The sequence below is a fragment of the Erinaceus europaeus genome, chromosome 7, assembly GCF_950295315.1.
Source record: "Erinaceus europaeus chromosome 7, mEriEur2.1, whole genome shotgun sequence".
NCBI classification, from domain to species: Eukaryota; Metazoa; Chordata; class Mammalia; order Eulipotyphla; family Erinaceidae; genus Erinaceus; species Erinaceus europaeus.
Window position 1 is genome coordinate 78,243,465 of NC_080168.1, and position 20,091 is coordinate 78,263,555.

General features: G+C 43.7%; 1 protein-coding gene across 4 annotated transcripts in view; it reads left to right on the forward strand.

The window, feature by feature from the left end:
* The first annotated feature begins 13,414 nt into the window (after positions 1 to 13,414).
* The window catches only part of LRCH1 (leucine rich repeats and calponin homology domain containing 1), a 256,069-nt gene continuing 249,392 nt past the window's right edge, over positions 13,415 to 20,091 (forward strand). For 2 of the 4 annotated variants that reach the window (XM_060194836.1, XM_060194838.1), the window contains exon 1: positions 13,418 to 14,002. In XM_060194836.1, the coding sequence (XP_060050819.1) occupies positions 13,690 to 14,002 (313 nt within the window). In that variant the 5' untranslated portion in view covers positions 13,418 to 13,689. Of the gene's footprint in view, positions 14,003 to 20,091 lie in introns of all 4 variants that reach the window. The other 2 variants (XM_060194835.1, XM_060194837.1) reach the window with 2 other exon arrangements.

Genomic DNA, 20,091 nt, shown 5'->3' on the forward strand with positions numbered 1-20,091 from the left:
AGAGGCTGGTTTTTTTTATGCATCCATATGATCAGAAACAATGCCTGTGTGTTCAGTATCATGATTCCTTTTTCATGACGTGTGACAAAAATATCGGCATATAATGCAGTATGAAAATTCTGATTACTATGGGCTTTCCTTAAACTTACTTGTCTAACCATTAAAAAATTGCATTTCCTTTTTTTTGAAAGTTCAATAGATTAGTTAGTTAATGACAGAGGGAGAGAGAAAGAAAAACAGAGTATCACTTTGGCACATGCATTGTTAGGGATCAAACTCTGGACTTGATGCTTGATAATCTAACCCCTTTATCCACATTGATGCCTCCTAGGCTGTTTGCCTGACACTTTAATATTACTGGTTGAAATGTGCAGAAGAATGAAAATGAACCACTATATTTTACCAAATACAAAAGTAAATTCCAAGTGCATCAAGGACTTGAAAGTTAGACCAGAAACTATCAGATACTTTGAGGAAAATATTGGCAGAACTCTTTTCCGCATAAATTTAAAGACATCTTCAATGAAACGAATCCAATTACAAAGAAGACTAAGGCAAGCATAAACCTATGGGACTACATCAAATTAAAAAGCTTCTGCACAGCTGAAAAAACTACTACCCAAACCAAGAGACCCCTTACAGAATGGGAGAAGATCTTTACATGCCATACATCAGACAAGAGGCTAATAACCAAAATACATAAAGAGCTTGCTAAACTCAACAACAAGAAAACAAATGACCCCATCCAAAAATGGGGAGAGGACATGGACAGAATAGTCACCACCGAAGAGATCCAAAAGGCTGAGAAGCATATGAAAAAATGCTCCAAGTCACTAATTGTCAGAGAAATCAAATAAAGACAATAATGAGATACTACTTATGAAAATCTTGTGGGTTATTCTCTCAGCTCACTAAAGTTAGTCAAGGTTGGTAGTGGTTGCTGAACACATTTTGTTGGTGGTTGCTGAACACATATCTAGAAAGAAAGAAAGAAAGAAAGAAAGAAAGAAAGAAAGAAAGAAAGAAAGAAAGAAAGAAGGAAAGAAAGAAATAAAGAAAGAAAGAAAGAAAGAAAGAAAGAAAGAAAGAAAGAAAGGAAGGAAGGAAGGAAGAAAGAAAGAAGACCTCCTCCACCACTTGTGAAGCGACCCCCATGCAGGTGGGGAGCTAGGGCCTTGAACTGGGATCCTTAATCTGGCCCTTGTGCTTTGTGCCATGTGTGATTAACCTGCTGTGCTACTGCCTAGCTCTCCTTTAAGCACTTCCTATAGTCTGTTGTATTGAGAATAAATTTGAAGGATGCTTTCTCCAGTAAAAGTTCCAACAGAGTAAAGTTAAAATGTCATTCAGAAGTTCTTGAGTGTGTTAGCAAAGATGTGAAAACATATTGATCACTGTATTATGAGTGCCAGTAGTTCCTGACACATTGCCTTGAGAGGAAGTAGACCAAGTCCTTTATCTCAAACAGTGATAAGGTCAGAAGAAGAAGTGCCACCTTCATAGCTTTCTCTCATTTGTCACAGACCATTATGAGAAGGAAAGAAACACTCACTGGCTGAACCAAGGCAGTAACCAGTGGTAGAGCTCTGAATCAGATCCTGTCCTTTTTAGTGTGGTGAGGTTTGAGTCTGGATTCAGGACTGTCTGTCACAGCGGTAGAGGAGTAGCAATTTTGCCTGCCCTCATTTACATCATTTTAAAGTAAAAAAAAAAAAACAGTTTGATAGTGAAAGTGAATATGAGCCTGGATTCATTTTTGAAAGCCTGAAGCTTAAATGATCTCTTGAACTTTCAAGCATGATAAAGTGAAACAGGTTTTGCTTAATGCAGACATCTGGATTCAAGTGGTTCCAGTTACAGAAAAAAAAAAGTGCATATAAATCGAAACAGCCCATGGAAGACAGTGCAACTTAATCAGTAGCAAAGACCTGATGGAAGTGCTAGTCTCTCAGATCTCATCCCAAGGCTTCACTTCACTGTCTCAGGGATCTTTTTAGGTACCCCTCACTTCTCTTCCTAACTTGTAGACAGACATGCCAATCATATGAGGCAAATCACAAGCTCAGAAGTTTCCCATTTAATAAAGCATGAAGACAGAAATACCTATTTCTATTACAGATCTCCAATGCCTATGTCATCAAGCTTCACAAGAACCTTTCTTGGTCATAATTCATTGAGGGACCTGGGCCATCTAAAATCCTTTGAGGATGATATTGGGTGAAAATTTTGTTGAATGTCTTTTATAAGCTCAACAGGAAAGTCCCGACCTTCTAATTTACAACCTTGCAGGAGTAATGAGTCATTTAGTTAGATAAAATCTGTACCTACATGTGAGGCAACACAAGCTGCTCCAAGTTGCTAGGTAAATGGAAGCATTAATGACAACTCAAACACATCTAGGCCATTTACCACAAACTCAGTCTAGATGGCAAAGGATCTCAGTCATTTGTGTCCTAGTTGCAAATGCAAAAGATGCCTTGTGTCATTGTGAAGGGAGCCACACAGTGGGGAACTCATGGTGTTTATGAGGGCTGGGCTATGTTGCAGCCTACAGGCATGGAGCCCATATCCTACTTCCGACATATGGTGCCACATCATTAACCAGATGGCAAAAATGCTGGAAAGCTCTTGAGCACACCTCCTAAGCCAGGCTGTGGGAGGTGATTAAAACAGGTAGGGTGGGGATCAGAGCTGGTGGGTGGCTCTGGGAATCCTGAGCAGAAGTGTGGATTGCTAAAGACAGTAACAGGGCTGCTCATGTGAATCAGTGAATCAGCCTCAGCATCCATCTCCTCCTCAGCCCTCCACGTCAGCTAAGGTGCTGGAAGACAGTTTTAGTGTCATACAATTCATGTCGTGGCCCAAGAGCATGTCAGTTTTCCTCAGAAGGAAAACTTACTGTGCATGTGATGAATATTTTCTGAGGGGCTGGGCGGGAACATACCCAGTAGAGTGCACACGTTAATGTGCATAAAGACATATGGTGCCTCATCATATGTCATGGCAGAAACACTGGAGAAGTTCCTCCCTCCCTTCCTTCCTTCCTTTCTTCCTACTATCCATCCTACCATTCATCCTTCCTTCTCTCTTATTTTTTTTTCCTCCAGGGTTATTGCTGGGCTCGGTGCCTGCACCATGATTCTACTGCTCCTGGAGGCCATTTTCCCCCCTTTGTTGCCCTTGTTGTTGTAGCCTCATTGTGGTTATTATTATTACCATTGTTGATGCTGTTCACTGTTGGATAGGACAGAGAGAAATGGAGAGAGGAGGGGAAGACAGAGAGGGGGAGAGAAAGATAGACACCTGCAGACCTGCTTCACCGCCTGTGAAGTGACTCCCCTGCAGGTGTGGAGCCGGGGGCTCGAACTGGGATCCTTACACTGGTCCTTGCACTTTGCGCCACATGCGCTTAACCCACTGTGCCACTGCCCGACCCCCTCCTTCTCTCTTCTTTCCAGAGCACAGTTCAACTTTGGCTTATGGTAGTGCTGAGGATTAAACCTGGGACATTTGGCACCTCAGGCATGCTAATCTTGTATAACCATTATGCTATAACCTCAGAGTAGTTCTAATACCTTTGAAATAGTATAAAAATTGTGTCTGTGGGATCTAGGAAGAAAGTATATCAACTGTTAAAGATCCTCAAAGGATCTGCATCTCTCAAGTATTTTGGATCCACTGATACTGGTAGTGAGGAGAGTCTAACGATGGCAAATGAATCTTAAAGGAAACCTGCATAAAATGGATGACAGGCAACTCATGCTTGGCTTTGTATTCACATCATCTGCCCAGCTGGTATAGGGCTCGATGCCTATCCTGTTCCTACCACAGCCCTGACCCAGCATCTGTCCTATGAATCAGCACCCTGGATGATATGTCTTTAATGAAATCTTACACAGGAAGAAAGCAAGTGAACCACATTGATGGGAAGACAGGAGCAGATGTCCAGATGTGGTGGGCAGCCAGTGACTGCTAGGCTCAAAGTTTTAGTCCATGGTCTGCACTGACCAGCTGCATAGCTTGGGGTAACTCAGCTCTTTGCATTTGTTTCTGGTTCCAATCTGTACAATGGGGAAGTTGGCCTAGATTCCTGAGGCCTCTCTGAGGACACAACTATGTCCCAAGTCCATGATGTGAGATATTAGAAAATAGTTGGTCTTTTATTAGGAGTCAGTTTGCAATCCAGTATGGAAGGGTTTTTAGCACAAAACATACATCCTAGAGGAAAAATATCCCTTGTGGGCAGCAGCAAGATTTTGGTGATAGGTTAATGTGCTAGTCAGGGCTGAAAAAATCAAGTCAGATATTTCTGATAACAATAGAGTGCCTTTTCAAAAAATATTTTATTTATTTATTGATGAAAGATAGGAGGACAGGGAGAGAGAGAAAGAACCAGATGTAACTCTGGTACATGTGCTGCCAGGGACTGAACTTGGGACCTCATGCTAGAGAATCCAATGCTTTATCCACTGAGCCACCTTCCAGACTACACATGTGACTTCTGATTTGGGAACACTACTCAGAATGTTTGCTTTCCAACCTCCAAATCTATTTTATATATATATATATATATATATATATATATATATATATATATTATTGGATAGAGACAGAGAGAAATTGAGAGGCGATAGGGAGATACGGAGAGAGACAGAGAGACACATGCAGCCCCGCTTCATTACTATGAAGCTGGTTCCCCCTGCAGGTGGGGACCAGGGGCTTGAACCTGCATTTTTGCACACTGTAGTATGTATGCTTAACCAGATGTGCCACTGCCTGGCCCTTCCAGATCTACTTTTATCTGATGGTATAGACATTTAAACTCTTGACCTTTCAGAATACATTTCCTGAAGTATTGACAGACTGTCATTTTAGCTTTTACCTTTGGTCTCCTAGTTTTTTTTTCACTCCAGACTCAGAAGAGTTGGGGTCTGGAAGACAGCTTATATGGAATACACACTTTATCATGAACAAGGGCCTTAGAGTTCTCAGACACCACGTGGGAGGAAACTTCAGAAATGTCTCCTCTCTCTGACTCTTTCCTTCTCCATCTCTCGCTCCCTTTCTGTCTCTCATCTTCTATCTTAGAAAAAAATAATAATTAGGCTGGGGAAATAGCATAATGGTAATGCAAGAAGACTTTCATGCCTGAGGCTTTGAGGTCTCAGGCGCAATCCCAAGCACCACCATAAGAGCCAGAACTGATCATACTCTGGTCTCTCTCTCTCTCTCTCTCTATCTCTCTATCTCTCTATCTCTATCTCTCTCTCATTAAAATAAATAAAACATGTATTTTTAAGAGTCCACTAGAATTGGCGGAATCATATAGTTGCAGAACCACAGTAATAACCCTGGTTGGGGGGGGGAGCATCTGAGTCCTTCTACTTGTCTTGAACTGCATCCTTCTGGCCTCCACCCCTTGATGGATGCCAGCCAGACTTCTAATTGTCTATTCCACCCTTTCCCCCCATTTCCTCCGTTTGGACACTCCACCCTTACTCTCCTCCTGTAGTTTTCCTTCCCCTTTCTAATCTTCTTGATCTTCTCTATCTTAACTATTGAATCGGTTTTCTCTACTTATATTTTAATCTTCTTCCCTACTCCCCAATCCTTAAATCCTTAGAATTGTCTACCCCTTTGATTTCTACTGCTTAGCTTTCTTTCTCTGCTTTCCAGAACTTCACAAACTGTCTTCTCCAAGAAAGGATCTCCATGGACTCTGGCTTGTCATATAACTGCAGGGCAAAGACAGTGTTGACCCCCACTGGACTCCAGTGCCCAACACTACCTTTGATGTAGGAACAACTCAGTGATCCTCTGTTAAATGACCAAGGCCATGCCATCTCTTCCTCCCAGACATTTTCCATCCATCTCACTGTAATGAAACCTATCACTGAAGCTATGGTTTGGCTTCTAGTTCATCCTGCAGAACATTCTACCACTTACATCTTCCCCTGAGACTCTCCTCAACAGTTCCCCAATGACTATTGATCCAGGCACAATCTCTTCAAATGGGTGTTTTGAAAATGTAAATAATCTTAGATGCTTAGAAAGGAGTTAGAGGTGCATGAGTGAAACATTTAGGTTGAATAAAAAGATTTCCGAAGAAAGACGAGTCTTTTTCTACTCCATCCCTCTAGTTTCCTTGCCCATAACCAATCTATGATTGTAGTTCCCTGTTCATCCTGCAGGGATAGTCTGTGTATACCAGCAATTACAGCCGCAGTGCCTGAGACCCTGTTTTGAATCGCAACTAATCGCATTGGGGTCCTGTTTACTAATTGAGTGTTTCTTCTAGTACTGGACTCAGCTATACACACCCCCTCCCATCACTGGCTTGCAATTTGCTTTAACCCCCTGGAGCCTGAGACTGTCTACCCTTGCTCAGGCTGCACTGCAGGCTTGTGGCTACTGCGAGGGATTCTAACACTTAATGTTCACTAAGAAACCTTCCTGGTTATTTCTCAAAACCTAACCCCACTAATCCTGACTTTTTCTGTGCCAACCAGAAATTGAAGAAGATTCTGACTGATGTTACTTCTGAAACATGGTAGGCGGTGCTACCTGTTGACCTGGTTTTCCAGCAGGAGATAAGGACTCATAGATGGTCACATTCTTTAGATTCCCCGCTATTGCTTCATTGTCCAGCCTGACTGCTAAACTCAGGTAGGCTCTCTCTCTCTCTCTCTCTCTCTCTCTCTCTCTCTCTCTTTTTGGCACTCTCTTTGAAGGATGTGTTGGATTTGTGGAGCACCCTGAGGTCCTCTCCATCTGCTGTTTGAACTCGTGTGTCTGAGCAGTGACAGCCTCTGGGAGTAGGAAGCTAATGTCATTGTACCCAGTGAGCATTTCCTGACCATCCTTTGGAGCTGTGCTACATCTGAGTAGGTCATAATGATAGCCTTGGGATCAATAAATAGCCCTGTGGTGAGATCAAGAGTCTTAAAAACTGGTTTTTGGAGACACGGAAATTACTATTTTAGTTAGAAAGTGCGTTAAACACAACTAGGAAGAGTTTCTTCATCTTCCTTCTCTTTTTCCTTCTTTTCCCCTCCTCCTCTTCCTCCTATCCTCCTTCTTCTTTTAAAGTCTATATAGTAAACAACAGGCCCGGAGTATTATTTGCGAGAAGATACTATATTGGTGACACTGACATCATGTAAAACCCTGATTTGGAGGTAAGATTTGATTTGTCCCAAGGTGATGCATTGCAGATGATATTAGCAAATGAGATGACCCCAGTCTAAAGTTTCTCAAGGTGTGACCCAAGGGTGCGAGTCTAGTAGGGAGGGTAAGTATATGGCCAGAAATAAATGAAAAACTGGATCTCAGACACCTCTCTTTCTCAATTATTGACAACATACATTTGTATATCAGACTCTGAGAGAAACCTTTTTTCTGATTCCTATAAGAGTGTAGACTATCTCCTAGTAGCCTTGCAAATAAAACAGTTACTGTCACTGGCATTTTCCATTTTACCATTGATTTAAGGAGATATGACTGACACAAGGATCCCGGTTCAAGCCCCTGGCTCCCCACCTGCAGGGGAGTCATTTCACAGGCTTCTCTCCCCCTCTGTGCCTTTCCCTCCTCGATTTCTCTGTCCTACCTAACAGCAGCAGCAGCAGCAGCAACAACGATAAACAACAAAGGCAACAAAAGGGGAAAAAATGTCCTCCAGGAGCATAGTATTCGCAGTGCAGGCACCGAGCCCCAGTGATAACCCTGGAGGCAAAAAAAAAAAAAATCTGCAGGGTTAGGGATTGAACCTGGGACCTTTGGCCCTCAGATATGAAAGTCTTTTGCATAACCATTATGCTGTCTCCACAGCCCTTTAGTCAGCTTCTTAACTTGGGTAAGTAGCTCAAGTTATATTTTCCTCTCATGCTCTTTCAAAATGCTATTGGGTTGTTAGGAAAGTCATGATGTATTTTTTATTCTGTTTTTATATAGCTTAATATTTTTTGATAACCCAATATTATTTTTTCATAACTCAGTATTATTTTGGACTGGAAAAATAGCTCACATGGGTAGTGCGCTGCTTTGCCATACGAACGACCTAGGTGCCAGCTCCCCTGCCCCCTGCATTGAAAGAGGCTTTGGTTCTCTGGTTTCTTACTTTCTCTCTCTTCCTCCCTGTTTCTATCTTTTAAAAATGCTGTTATCTGAAGTTAGGTGGCATGTGGCACAAAGTGCAAGGATCAGCTTAAGGATCTCAGTTCGAGCCTCCGGCTCCCCACCTGCACGGGGGGGGGGGGGGGGGGTCACTTCACAAGCAGGTCTTCAGATGTCTCTTTCTTTCCCCCTCTCTGCCTCCTCTCTTCATTTCTCTCTGTCCTATCCAACAACGACAATAACTACAACAATAAAAAGAAGAAGAAGAAAATGCTGTTATCTTTCAAAAATGTGATATTTTTTTAAAGATAAGGACAGAGAGGCGGAGATAGAAAAACAGACCACAGCACTAAAGATTCCTTCAATGTAGCGGGTGTTGGATGAGGACCTGGGTTGTGTGTATGGCAAAGCAGTACACTAGCTAAGTGAGCTATTTTTTAAGCTTTATTTTATTTGAAAGAACAGAGAAAAATTGAGAGGGAGGGAATGTAGGTAAAGAGAGAGAGAGAGATACCTACTGCATTTGAAGTTTTGTAGCCTCCTGCCTGCAGGTGGGGAACAGGGTCTTGAACCTGTGTCCTTGTACATGGTAATACATGTACTTAACCAAGTGAGCTATTTCACCGGCCTGTGTGTATATGCGATTTTAAAAAGGAATTGTTTAAAAATAATGAAGCCACATAGAACTGGCATTTTGCCCTACAATAAAATATATTTATAAAAAGAGAACAAAGATTAAAGTATATATAATTCATTCACAGAGAGCTCCTCTATAGTCATTGAGTGAATGGCTTTTGAAGGTAGCCTCTTTCGGAATCTTATCTTGATGGTCCAGATTTTGTGGTTTCTGCATTTAATAGGAGATATTTCCATTTGCTGGAAAGGAAGATGTCAATAATGTTTCCCTGACCCAGGTGTCTGAATGCTGCTTCAATGCAGGGCAGGAGGGGGGCGGGGATTAAAGAGGTAGAAGGGCCCTAGCAATGTGGTATTTTGCCATTTTACTTTCTGATAAGTGAAAAATGAACCCCTGTGTGGGGCAGAGAGGGCAAAAAAGCTGGATCTATTCAACTGCCAGTTGTGAAATATATCAAAATCCAAAGGTGGACAAAATGTTCTCTTCTGTCTGGGATGGGAATGTTTAGAAAATGGGGATGGTGTTCAGTGGGGAAGCAATTACAGAAGCCAGACCTTCTACCTTCTGCAACCCTCAATGACCCTGGGTCCATGCTCCCAGAGGGACAGAGAATGGGACAGCTATCAGGGGAGGGGGTGGGATATGGAGATTGGGTGGTGGGAATTATGTGGAGTTGTACCCCTCTTACCCTATGGTTTTGTTAATTAATCCTTTCTTAAATAAAAAAGAAAAAAAAAAAGAAAATGGGAATGGAGACACAAACCAACTACACACTCTCAGCGAGCTATGTGGACATCACATTCATTACAGTTGATATGAGCAAAGCTTTAGAAAATGCTTGAAGGCATTCACTCTTGAAGAGTGAGGTATATGACTAACTCCCTTATAGGCAAAATATGTGTCTAAACATGTAAGCTTCTTTCTTTTTTCTTTCTTTCTCTTCTTTCCTTTCCTTTCCTTTCCTTTCCTTTCCTTTCCTTTCCTTTCCTTTCCTTTCCTTTCCTTTCCTTTCCTTTTCTTTCTTTCCAGGGTTATTGCTGGGGCTCAGTGCCTGCACCATGAATCCACTGCTCCTGGAGGCCATTTTATTCTCATTTTTGTTGCCCTTTTTTTTGTTATTGTTGTTGTTGGATAGGACAGAGAGAAATCAAGACAGGAGGGGAAGACAGAGAGGGGAAGAAGTGACCACCCTGCAGGTGGGCAGCTGGTGGCTTGAACTGGGATCCTTATGCCGGTCCTGTGGAGGCACCCAACAAGTAGGCTTTCTGATTTCACAAATAAGTAACAGAAATATTAATTTGGGAGCTGACTTTGGTAGCATATTTTTTTCAAATAAATAAAGATGAGATTATTTTATTAGAATTAATTTACTTTAGAGATTTATTTTATTTAGTTCACATGACAGAGAGAGAAAGGGAGAGAAAGGAAAAGAGAGAGAAAGAGATGGAAATAGAGAACACTAGAGCATCACTTCTGGCACATGTGGTGTGAAGTACAGAATTCAGGACCTCATGCTTGCAAGTTAGGTGCTCCAGCCACTGAAAACCTTGCAGGCTGTCCATAGTTTCTTCCAAAAAAGAATTGACTGTCACTTAAAAAATTACATCAGAGAGAAAGATAGACACCTGCAGACCTGCTTCACCGCTTGTGAAGCGACTCCCCTGCAGGTGGGGAGCTGAGGCCTCGAACCGGGATCCTTAAGCCAGTCCTTGCACTTTGTGCCACATGCACTTAACCCACTGCACCACCACCCAACTCCCTGAAACCTGCTTTTTAAAATGATTTTAATTAAGATTTTAATTTTAATACTTTACAGTGCAGTTGCTGGGACCTGAGTATAGTCTTTCATCTCCCTGTGATACGTGTCTTCAGAACACTCTCCTCTCTCACATCAGGTCCTTTTTCATCATTGTGCAACAGGACCCCAAGGTTCTCTGCACTGCCTCTCATTCCCTCTGCCAAAAGCTTTTGCTCTGGTACAATGCCCTCCACTCAGTGCAAGTACAGATTTCTGTTCTTGTTTTCTGTCCTTGTTTCTTTAAAAACCCAGTTTCTACTTATTTATTTAATTATTTATTTATTGCTACCCCAGTCGTTGCTGGGGCTTCCTGCCTAGAGAGAAAGACACCTGGAGACTTACTTCAGTTCTTGTGGAGTGGAACCCTGCAGGTGGGGAGAGAGGGCTCTAATTCAGGTTCTTGAGCTTGGTAATATATGTGCTTAACCAGGTGCACCGCCGCCAGGCTCCAAGAACCTAGGTGGTTTTTTTTAAAATTGATTTAATAATGATTGGCAAGATGGTAGGATAAGAGGGGTACAATTCCACACAATTCCGAGAACCAGAGTTTCTGTATCCCATCTCCTCCACTGGAAGCTTTCCTATTCTTTACCCCTCTGGTATAGTGCACCCAGGATCATTATGGGGTGCAGAAAGTGGGTGGTCTGGCTTCTATAATTTTTATTTTATTTTATTTTGTTATAAGTCAGAAATTGAAGGGGAAATGTGTTGCTGAGAGAAAACTTGGGTAAGGATGTTCCAGCAGGGGGCGCTTGTCTCCTTTGTGGAGATGAGAATGTTTTACTTAGACTCCGCTAGGAATTAAGGGGCGATTACCCATGAAGTCACTGCAAGTGGCAGAGACCATTCTGTACTTTAGCATGGAGTCCATGAAGTCACAAGTTGCTGCCTGTTTGCCCAGGCCATTGCCATTCTGTGTTGTCACTTCAAAAACGGGCTTCCCTAGTCCAAGTACTATTTTCTTACTTGACTCCTATCCAGCCTTATTCCTCCAAGCCTGGTTGCTTACAGTAACTATAAAGCCTGTGTAATAAGGCAAAAGTAAAGACCCTAAAGAGTTGGAGCTGAAACTTGGGAAATGTGTGGCAGACCAGCTTAACAAATCTTCCTGCTGGTCTGCCACTATGGTGTCAGAGTCTCTTGTCACCTCTGGTGTACCAGCTTTGGTCTGGCAGAACTTGAATACTCTTACATACTGATATGTCATTTCCCATGTCCACAGGAACACTTTTGATGGTACCTATGCAAAAACGCAAAACTCTTAACAGTTTTTAGCCTTTTTTTTGGGGGGGAGGGGGTTCACTGCTTTTTAAAAATATTTATTTATTTACCTCATTTGTTAGGACAGAAAGAAATTGAGAGGTCATGGGCAGAGGGGGGAGGGAGAGTCAGTCAGTGTTGCACTGGGTTAAACGATAGTATAAAGTACAAGGACCAGTGTAAGGATCCTGGTTCAAGCCCCAGGCTCCCCTCCTGCAGGGGAGTTGCTTCGCAAGCAGTGAAGTAGGTCTGAAGGTGTCTATTTTTCTCTCTCTGTCTCTCCTTCCCTCTCAGTTTCTCTCTGTCCTATCCAATAAAATGAAGAAAAAAAAAGCCTCCAGGAGCATTGCATTTGTAGTGCAGGCACTGATCTCCAGCAATAACCCTGGAGGGGAGAGAGGGAGAGAGACCTGCTTACTGCTCCTGAAGTCTTCCTCTAGCAGGTGGGAATAAGGGGCTTGAACCTGGGTCCTTGTACATGATAATATGTCCAGGTACACCACCACCTGGTCCCTGGCATCACTGGTTTCTAAACTATCTCTGCAACCCTCCATTCCAGAGCTCAGTCAACCAGAGTTAAATCCTCTTCTTTATGTGGCAGTGTAGTCTGTCATTTAAATTAAGCTTTATTTTAAAGGTCTTTTCCTTCTGTCTTACTCCTGTTTGTTAGGGTTGGTGCTTAGTCCGGGAGTATACAGGAAGAAGGGCATCACAAGTTTGAGAACCAACTCCTTCTCTGAGTGCCTGGATGACTTTACACAGCTTTCTTAACTTTCTTTGTAGACTGTAGGAAACAACGTTTCTGCCTATGGAACTCCTGGATTAAGGAGGAAACTAGTATAGGCAACCTAGATCAGAATCTGACTCATTCTGAGAACCAAAATGACAGGGTTAGCCTATTTTACCCATTATTCAGGAAAAAAAAAAAGGCTTGTCGATGACATAGTGGCTAGAACACTGGACTTGAAAGCACTAGGCCCTGAGTTTGATGCCTAGTACTGCATATGCTCTGATTTTTTCTGTTTTGTGAAATAAAATTTAAAAATATCAAACATTATGAGAAGTCTTTTGAGGAGACCCCCCTCAGAATGATTAACCCCCCTCAGAATGATTCACAGAGCTGTAGTAATCCCTCACTATTCTGTTTGCAAATTCCTTCTATTGCCTCATCTTGTTTTTTTTTTTTCAAAGCCCCCCCCCCTTCCGGTCATCTAATATTATTACTGCTCAGCTCTGGTTTATGTTTGGTTTATGGTAGTACCATGGATTGAACCTGAGACTTGAGGCATGGAAGTCCTTTTGCATAATCAAAATGCTATCTCCTTGCCCCCCCTAAAACTTCATCCTCTAAAGCTTTCTGAGCAGCAAAGGGAAACCCAGAAGCAGTTTGGGTCAGATTGAAGGTGACCTCGGGAGCAGGCATCCAGGCTCCCTAGAACCCCAACTGAGGGTCGGCTGCAGGCTGCAGGTTGCAGACAGTGTAGGTTAGCCTTGTGGGCACGGAGGAAGGCCCCGGGCTGGATTGACAGCTTTGCGGAAGGAGGAGGGAGTCGGAGGAGGGGTGAGCGACTGGGAGGAGGCGTGAGCGACTGGGAGGAGGAGTGAGCGGCAGGGAGGAGGGAGCAGGGGCCCGGAGGAGACACATGCGCGTTGCCACCGCCGCCGCGGAGCTCGGCTTCCCGAGGACAGGAAACCTCGGAGCCCAGCCACCGCTGCCGCCCGCCCGGCAGCCCCTTCGTGCGCTCGCCACACCCTCCTCCCGCGCCTCCCGCATCCCGCGGCGGAACCCCGCAGGGCCTCAGCTGGAGCTGCCGATTCCATCCTCGCGGACTGCAACCGTGAGCCCCCCTGGGGCGGGGTGGGGGGGCCCCGGGAGAAGATGGCGACGCCGGGAAACGAACCCCAGCCTTTCGTCCCTGCCCTCTCGGGGGCTGCTCTGCACCCCCATCACCCCCATTACCACCACCACCACCACCAGCAGCAGCAGCAGCACCACGGAGGAGCTGGAGCCGGCGGGGGCTCCGGGGGAGGCGGCGGCGGCGGGAGCTTCAACCTGCCCTTGAACCGGGGGCTGGAGCGCGCCCTGGAGGAGGCGGCCAACTCCGGGGGGCTGAACCTCAGCGCCAGGAAACTGAAGGAATTCCCCAGAACCGCAGCCCCCGGCCACGACCTCTCGGACACTGTGCAGGCAGGTGAGAGGGGGCCGGGGAGCAGGCGGCCGTGATGTCTCCCGGGATTTGGTGACACCCGCTGGAGACCCGGGCGGGCTCGGGGCGAGGCGGGCGGCGGAGCCCAGACACTCGCGTGGGCGCGGGAGCCGCGGGCTCTGCGGAGGGTAGGGCGCGGCGGCCTCCGCCTGGCGGGCGGCGCGGGGAGCTGGGTGCGCGGGCCGGTGGGCGGGTCCCGGCTCCTACCCCGAGCGCCCTGGCGGTGGGAGGTCCCGGGCCGCCGCTTGGGCTTCCTGGGCTCCGCGCGGGGACGCGGACGCGGGCGCCGGCTGTACGCCAGCGAGAACCGGGTGCCAGCCTTTGCGCGCCGCGGCGGTGCCCGTCCTGGTGGCGCAGCCCAGACAAAGGTGGCGCGCCCTTGGCTCGCCTGAGGCTGTGGGCGCGCTGCCGCGAGACCCCGACGGCGACGACATAGTCCGAGTTACATGGCAGCTTGGTGCTTGTTGTGAGGAGGTGCCGCCGAGGCTTCCTCTTCCTGTGCCTGTGTAGAGAGAGCGAGAATCTGAATCGGCTGTGGCTCTGCAGGCCGGGGGCTCCCGGGTTACAGTGGCCTCTAGCTCACCGCACTCAGCTTGCTTCCTCCCGTGGAGGTTGTCTGGCACTCAGTCACCCCAGCTTTGCAAGGAGGAGGGGGAGCACGGCGGGATATATTAAACGCAAAGCAATTGCAGCTAGCTGGCATGCCCGGATGAGCCTGACAAGTTGTAACTCGCACCATTGAGCAGCAGGGTTGTTCAAGTTATGTCATATGTTGACATCTTTCCGAGGCCTCTGTCTCCTCTGGTTGCCTGAAAGTTCCTGGAGTGGCATCTACAAACTGGCGGGAGGGAGGGTTGTGGGGCTGGGCCTGGCTGGGCCTTAGGAACCCTTTGGAACTGACTAGGCTTTCATGCAATCTTGTTCTGGTTCCTAGAGGAGAGGGTTTGTATCTTGGCAACTGGCCAGCATTTCCCAGGGCAGCGGGTGTCCCATTTTTGGAGTCACCGTCCAGATTTTCTTGCTGTCATCACCTCCTGCCTGGGGTATCAGATATCTCTTCCTCCAGTCCTTATAGTTGGACTCTCAGCTCTGAAGCTCCATGTTTCCATGGAGGGTGGGGGGTTGGGGTAAAGGAGAAAGCGGTTGCATTTTAGAGGTAGATTTCTTGTGTGGATCCTCTTTCATTCAGTAAACGTTTATGAAGATTCCTAATGAATGTTTAGACAAAGTTCTAACTTCACCTGAGGCAAAAAGGGCTCTTTGCGGGGTGGGGGAGGGGGAGAAAGGAAGAGGGTTTATTAAACTTTTACTTTTGGATTTAGGGGTAGTCAGGAATGAGCAAATAAAAAAAAAAAGAAGGGAATTTCCAGAGTTGAGCTGCTAACAGCTGGGGAGTCTCTGGATAGGACCTCTTGGTTACATTTTCTCAAGTTGAAGTTATTCCAAGAATTGTCTGAATCATTAACTTAAAATTTTTTTGTTGTTAAATTTGACTTCCCTTTAGCCAGAGTGTATCATGAGCTGTGGAATTGTGGTTGGATAACACTACAGGAAGTGGAACTGGCAAGATCAATACTAGTTTGTTTTTTCAGTAGGGGACTTGAAAATAGTTCTTCTGTTTTCATTCTGCTAACCTGTGTTTCCCAAGTTGAGTGATCTTGATGTGTCTACTGTGTTGGTATTTCTTTGAGAAGACCTATGCTTTTAAAAACAGGGGCAACATCTTGCAATTATGACCTTACATGCGGAGTAGATAACTTAAAAATATGCTTTTGTCATGCACAGCTTGGAGCCGGGCTCTCACTGTACTGGGGGAAACTTGAGTGCTGTGGTTTATTTCTGTGCTTGTGTCTCTGTCTCTCCTTTCTCTATCTAAAAAATAAATACACAAATAATTGAAAGTGTTCCTTCTTGTTTGCTTATGGTAGTGAGATTGGCAAGCTATTAATCATGAACCTCATCTGTTTAATGCAGAAAGAAAGAAAAAAATCAACTCTGGTGTATTGCATCAAAGTAAAAGACTCTGGGGTGGGGGGGAGGGTTCAGGTCCTGGAACATGATGGCACAGGAGGACCTAGTGAGGGTTGAATTGTTATGTAGAAAACTGGAAAATGTTACACATGTAAAAAGTATTGTATCTTACTGTCAATTGTAAACCATTAATCCCCCAGTAAAGAAATAAAAATAATTATAAAAAAATTCTAACCAGTGAAAACTTAAGAGATTTAAAATTTAATTCCCCATCAAAATTGTAGCCTTAATATGGGGGTGGGATGTCATTAAAACTTGTAGAAACTTAAGACAGCCCAATATAGAGTATTCAGTGTAGCCAGATATTTTATATGAAATTTGAATATCCAAATGTGTAAAAAGATTTGCTTCCGCACAACATCTTTGCCTCAGGCCAAAAGCTGGGTAGAACTCGGGTGTATTCTGCCCTTAGTTTGAAAGAAATATTTACTGAGCACCATTCCTTATTTGGAAGAGCCAAAATCAAAATAAAGTAAGAGTTAAAAATATCTTCAGTTTGTACAATGTTGATATTTCCTACATATTAAAGAGCCTTAGGAAAGTTGAAAATATTAGTGGGAACATATACAGTAAAGATAGAAATTTCTTCCTGATCAGTAGTTTACAGAATATCTTTTCATGTTGGAGTGGCACATTAAAGTACTAAAGGATGTAAATTGTAAAGTTCATGTGTCCATAAATTTGGTATAATAGGAAATGACACAGAAAGCTTTTTTTCACTGTCCATTTGTATAATGCAGGGCCTTTGGTTTATGCCTGCTGAAAGTGATTCCTCTGCCAGCCTTCTATAAAGAAATGCACTCTTGAACAATGTAGCTTATCCCAACAGAGTTGATAACTGAGGTGTAACAGAAATGTAGTGACCTTGCTTATTTGATTCTAAACTCTTGTCAGGTGCTTACATGTTTATTTATTTATTTTCCCTTTTGTTGTCTTTGTCTTATTGTTGGTGTGATTATTATTGTTATTGATGTCATTGTTGTTGGATAGGACAGAGAAATCAAGAGAGGAGGGGAAGACAGAGGGGGAGAGAAAGATAGACACCTAAGACCTGTTTCGCCGCTTGTGAGGCAACCCCCCTGCAGGTGGGGAGCCGGGGGCTTGAACCAGGATCCTTATGCTGGTCCTTGTGCTTCACGCCATGTGTGTTTAATCCTTTGCACTACCACCCAACCTCTGCTTACATGTTTTTTAATAGAAAAAAAAAAAACAACAACCTTAGATCCTCACTTGAATCCACTGACTTATTCATATTTGATTTAAAATAGTTTTCTTGTATTCTAGTCTTCAAATTGAGAAGGGCAACTTGGATCACATGGCATGATCTATGGTGGCACAGGTGACATGGGCAGAAAGAAGCATGAACAGAAATGTCATGATTGGCACTTGATGTATAGACTTTGCTTGGTGCCACTGTTCCCTGTGGCTTCTCTTTCTTTCTCTCTGTTAAATATATATATATATATATATATATATTATTTGATAGGATAGAGATAAATTGAGAAGAGAGGAATATATAGAAAGGGAGAGAGAGAGAGAAAGATAAGTACTTGCAGCACTGTTTCACTGCACATGAAGCTTTCCCTCTGCAGGTGGGGACTGAGGAGATTGAACCTGGGTCCTTGGGCATGGCACTGTCTGTTCAACCATCACAAGTTATTTTTTAAATGCATTTTTAAAATAGTTATATAGTTTCAAATCATTTTCTGCTATTTAATTTTCTTTTAGTTGTTGCTGTAGCTATAACATTTTGTGGTCGCTTGCATATAAATGTTTATATTCATTCATACTCCCCCACTCATAAATAATTACTTACATCCTTTTCCTTTCTATTATTTCTTCTGTTGGTCATTCTCTTTTCTGCTAAGGTGTAGAGGAGTTCTAGTGAGAGCTTTTACAACACCCTCAGTATATGTATGGTGACTTGGTGTCATGTCCAGAAGTGTTCTTACATGTATATAACAAACTTCAAAAAGCATGCTGCTATTCTCACTGCTTACATTATAGGCTACTTTTTCTTTTTTTTTATATGTATTTTATTTATTCCCTTTTGTTGCCCTTGTTGTTTTATTGTTGTAGTTATTATTGTTGTTGTCGTTGTTGGATAGGACAGAGAGAAATGGAGAGAGGAGGGGAAGACAGAGAGGAGGAGAGAAAGATAGACACCTGCAGACCTGCTTCACCGCTTGTGAAGCGACTCCGCTGCAGGTGGGGAGCCGGGGTTTGAACCGGGATCCTTATGCCGGTCCTTGTGCTTTGTGCCACCTGCGCTTAACCAGCTGCGCTACAGCCCGACTCCCGGCTACTTTTTTTTTTTTATCAGAAACACAAGAGCACACTCATCTAAAGTAATAGCATATAATTACGGACCACAAAACCTCTGGGGATTTTTTTGTTCTGTGCCAGTTAATAAAAAACAGCCTAAGGTTTGACCATCACTGGAATGATTCTCTGAGTGATTTGTCACTCATTGTGATATCTTACTTGATTTTTGGTGAATGTGTACTATTAGGCTAACATTTGGCCCTCCCCACAATTTAACATTCTTTCTTTAAATGACTGACTGGGAATTTTTTTTGAGTTCTTCTAGAAACTTAAAAATTTTTTATCCTGTAGTTTTGTAGTTCTCTGGTGCAAAGGTAGATACCTTTTGAAAGTTATGTTTAGAAGAAGTCTGTCTCTCCCTTTCTGTTTGTCTGTCTTTCTGGTAGTGAGAAACAGAGAGAAAAAGAGAGAGACAGAAAATGTGATACGTGCAGCACCACCCTGCCTACCACTTGTGAAGCTTCCCCCCCCATAGGTGAGGCATGGGGGATTAAACCTGGTCTTTGTGCATGTATGAGCTCTAGCCAGTGAGCTGCCACATGGCCCTGAGATCAATTTCCTTTGTCTCTAATTATCCTTCTGATGTGTATAAAGGCTTTTCTTACTTTGTTCCTCCATTATTGTTTACACATGCATTGTATCCCATTGGGGTCTGGGCATGAACCTGGGTTGTGCAAATGGCAAAGAAGTACATTATCCAAATTAGCTGTTTTGCTGGCCCTGTATATTTGTTACACACACACACACACACACACACACACACACACACACACACACACCCTTTGATGTTTATGTTGTACAGCACTTGCTCCTCTTTCTTCATACGTCCCTCTTCCCCACGCAGGCTCTGTGTTGAGTTTGTTTTTCCAGAGACTGTTTAAGAATTGTATTAGGTGTTGGGATTGAAGCAGTTTGGTTTAATAGTGGTGTCCATTTCAAAGTCTAAAGAAGTATGATGCATCATAAATGGTTTAGGAACTTATGACACAAATCATAGAGGATGCCTTTATTTGTATACAATTTGTAGGAAGCCTAAACTTCTGTCACTGTCACTATGCTTTTCTCTTTTTGCCACCAGTGTTATCACCAGGGCTTCCTGCCTACATGATTTCTCCACTCGTGGAAAACTCATTATTACTTTTCTTTTTATTTTATTATTTTTTAATTTTTTGTTGGGGAATTAATGTTTTACATTCAACAGTAAATACAATAGTTTGTACATGCATAACATATCCCAGTTTTCCATGTAACAATACAACTCCCTCTAAGTCCTCTGGCATCCTTCTTGGACCTGTATTCTCTCCCCCCACCCCCACCCCAGACTCTTCTACTTTGTTGGAATACCCCAATTCCAGTTCAGGTTCTACTTCTGCTTTCTTTTCTGATCTTTTTTTTCAACTTCTGCCTGAAAGTGAGATCATCCCATATTCATCCTTCTGTTTCTGACTTTTTCACTTAACATGATTTTTTCAAGGTCCATCCAAGATCGGCTGAAAATGGTGAAGTCACCATTTTTTACAGCTAAGTAGTATTCCATTGTATATAGACCACAACTTGCTCAGCCACTCATCTGTTGTTGGACACCTGGGTTGCTTCCAGGTTTTGGCTATTACAAATTGTGCTGTCAAGAACATATGTATACACATATCTTTTTGGATGGGTGTGTTGGGTTCCTTAGGATATATCTCCAGGAGAGGAACGGCAGGATCATAGGGTAG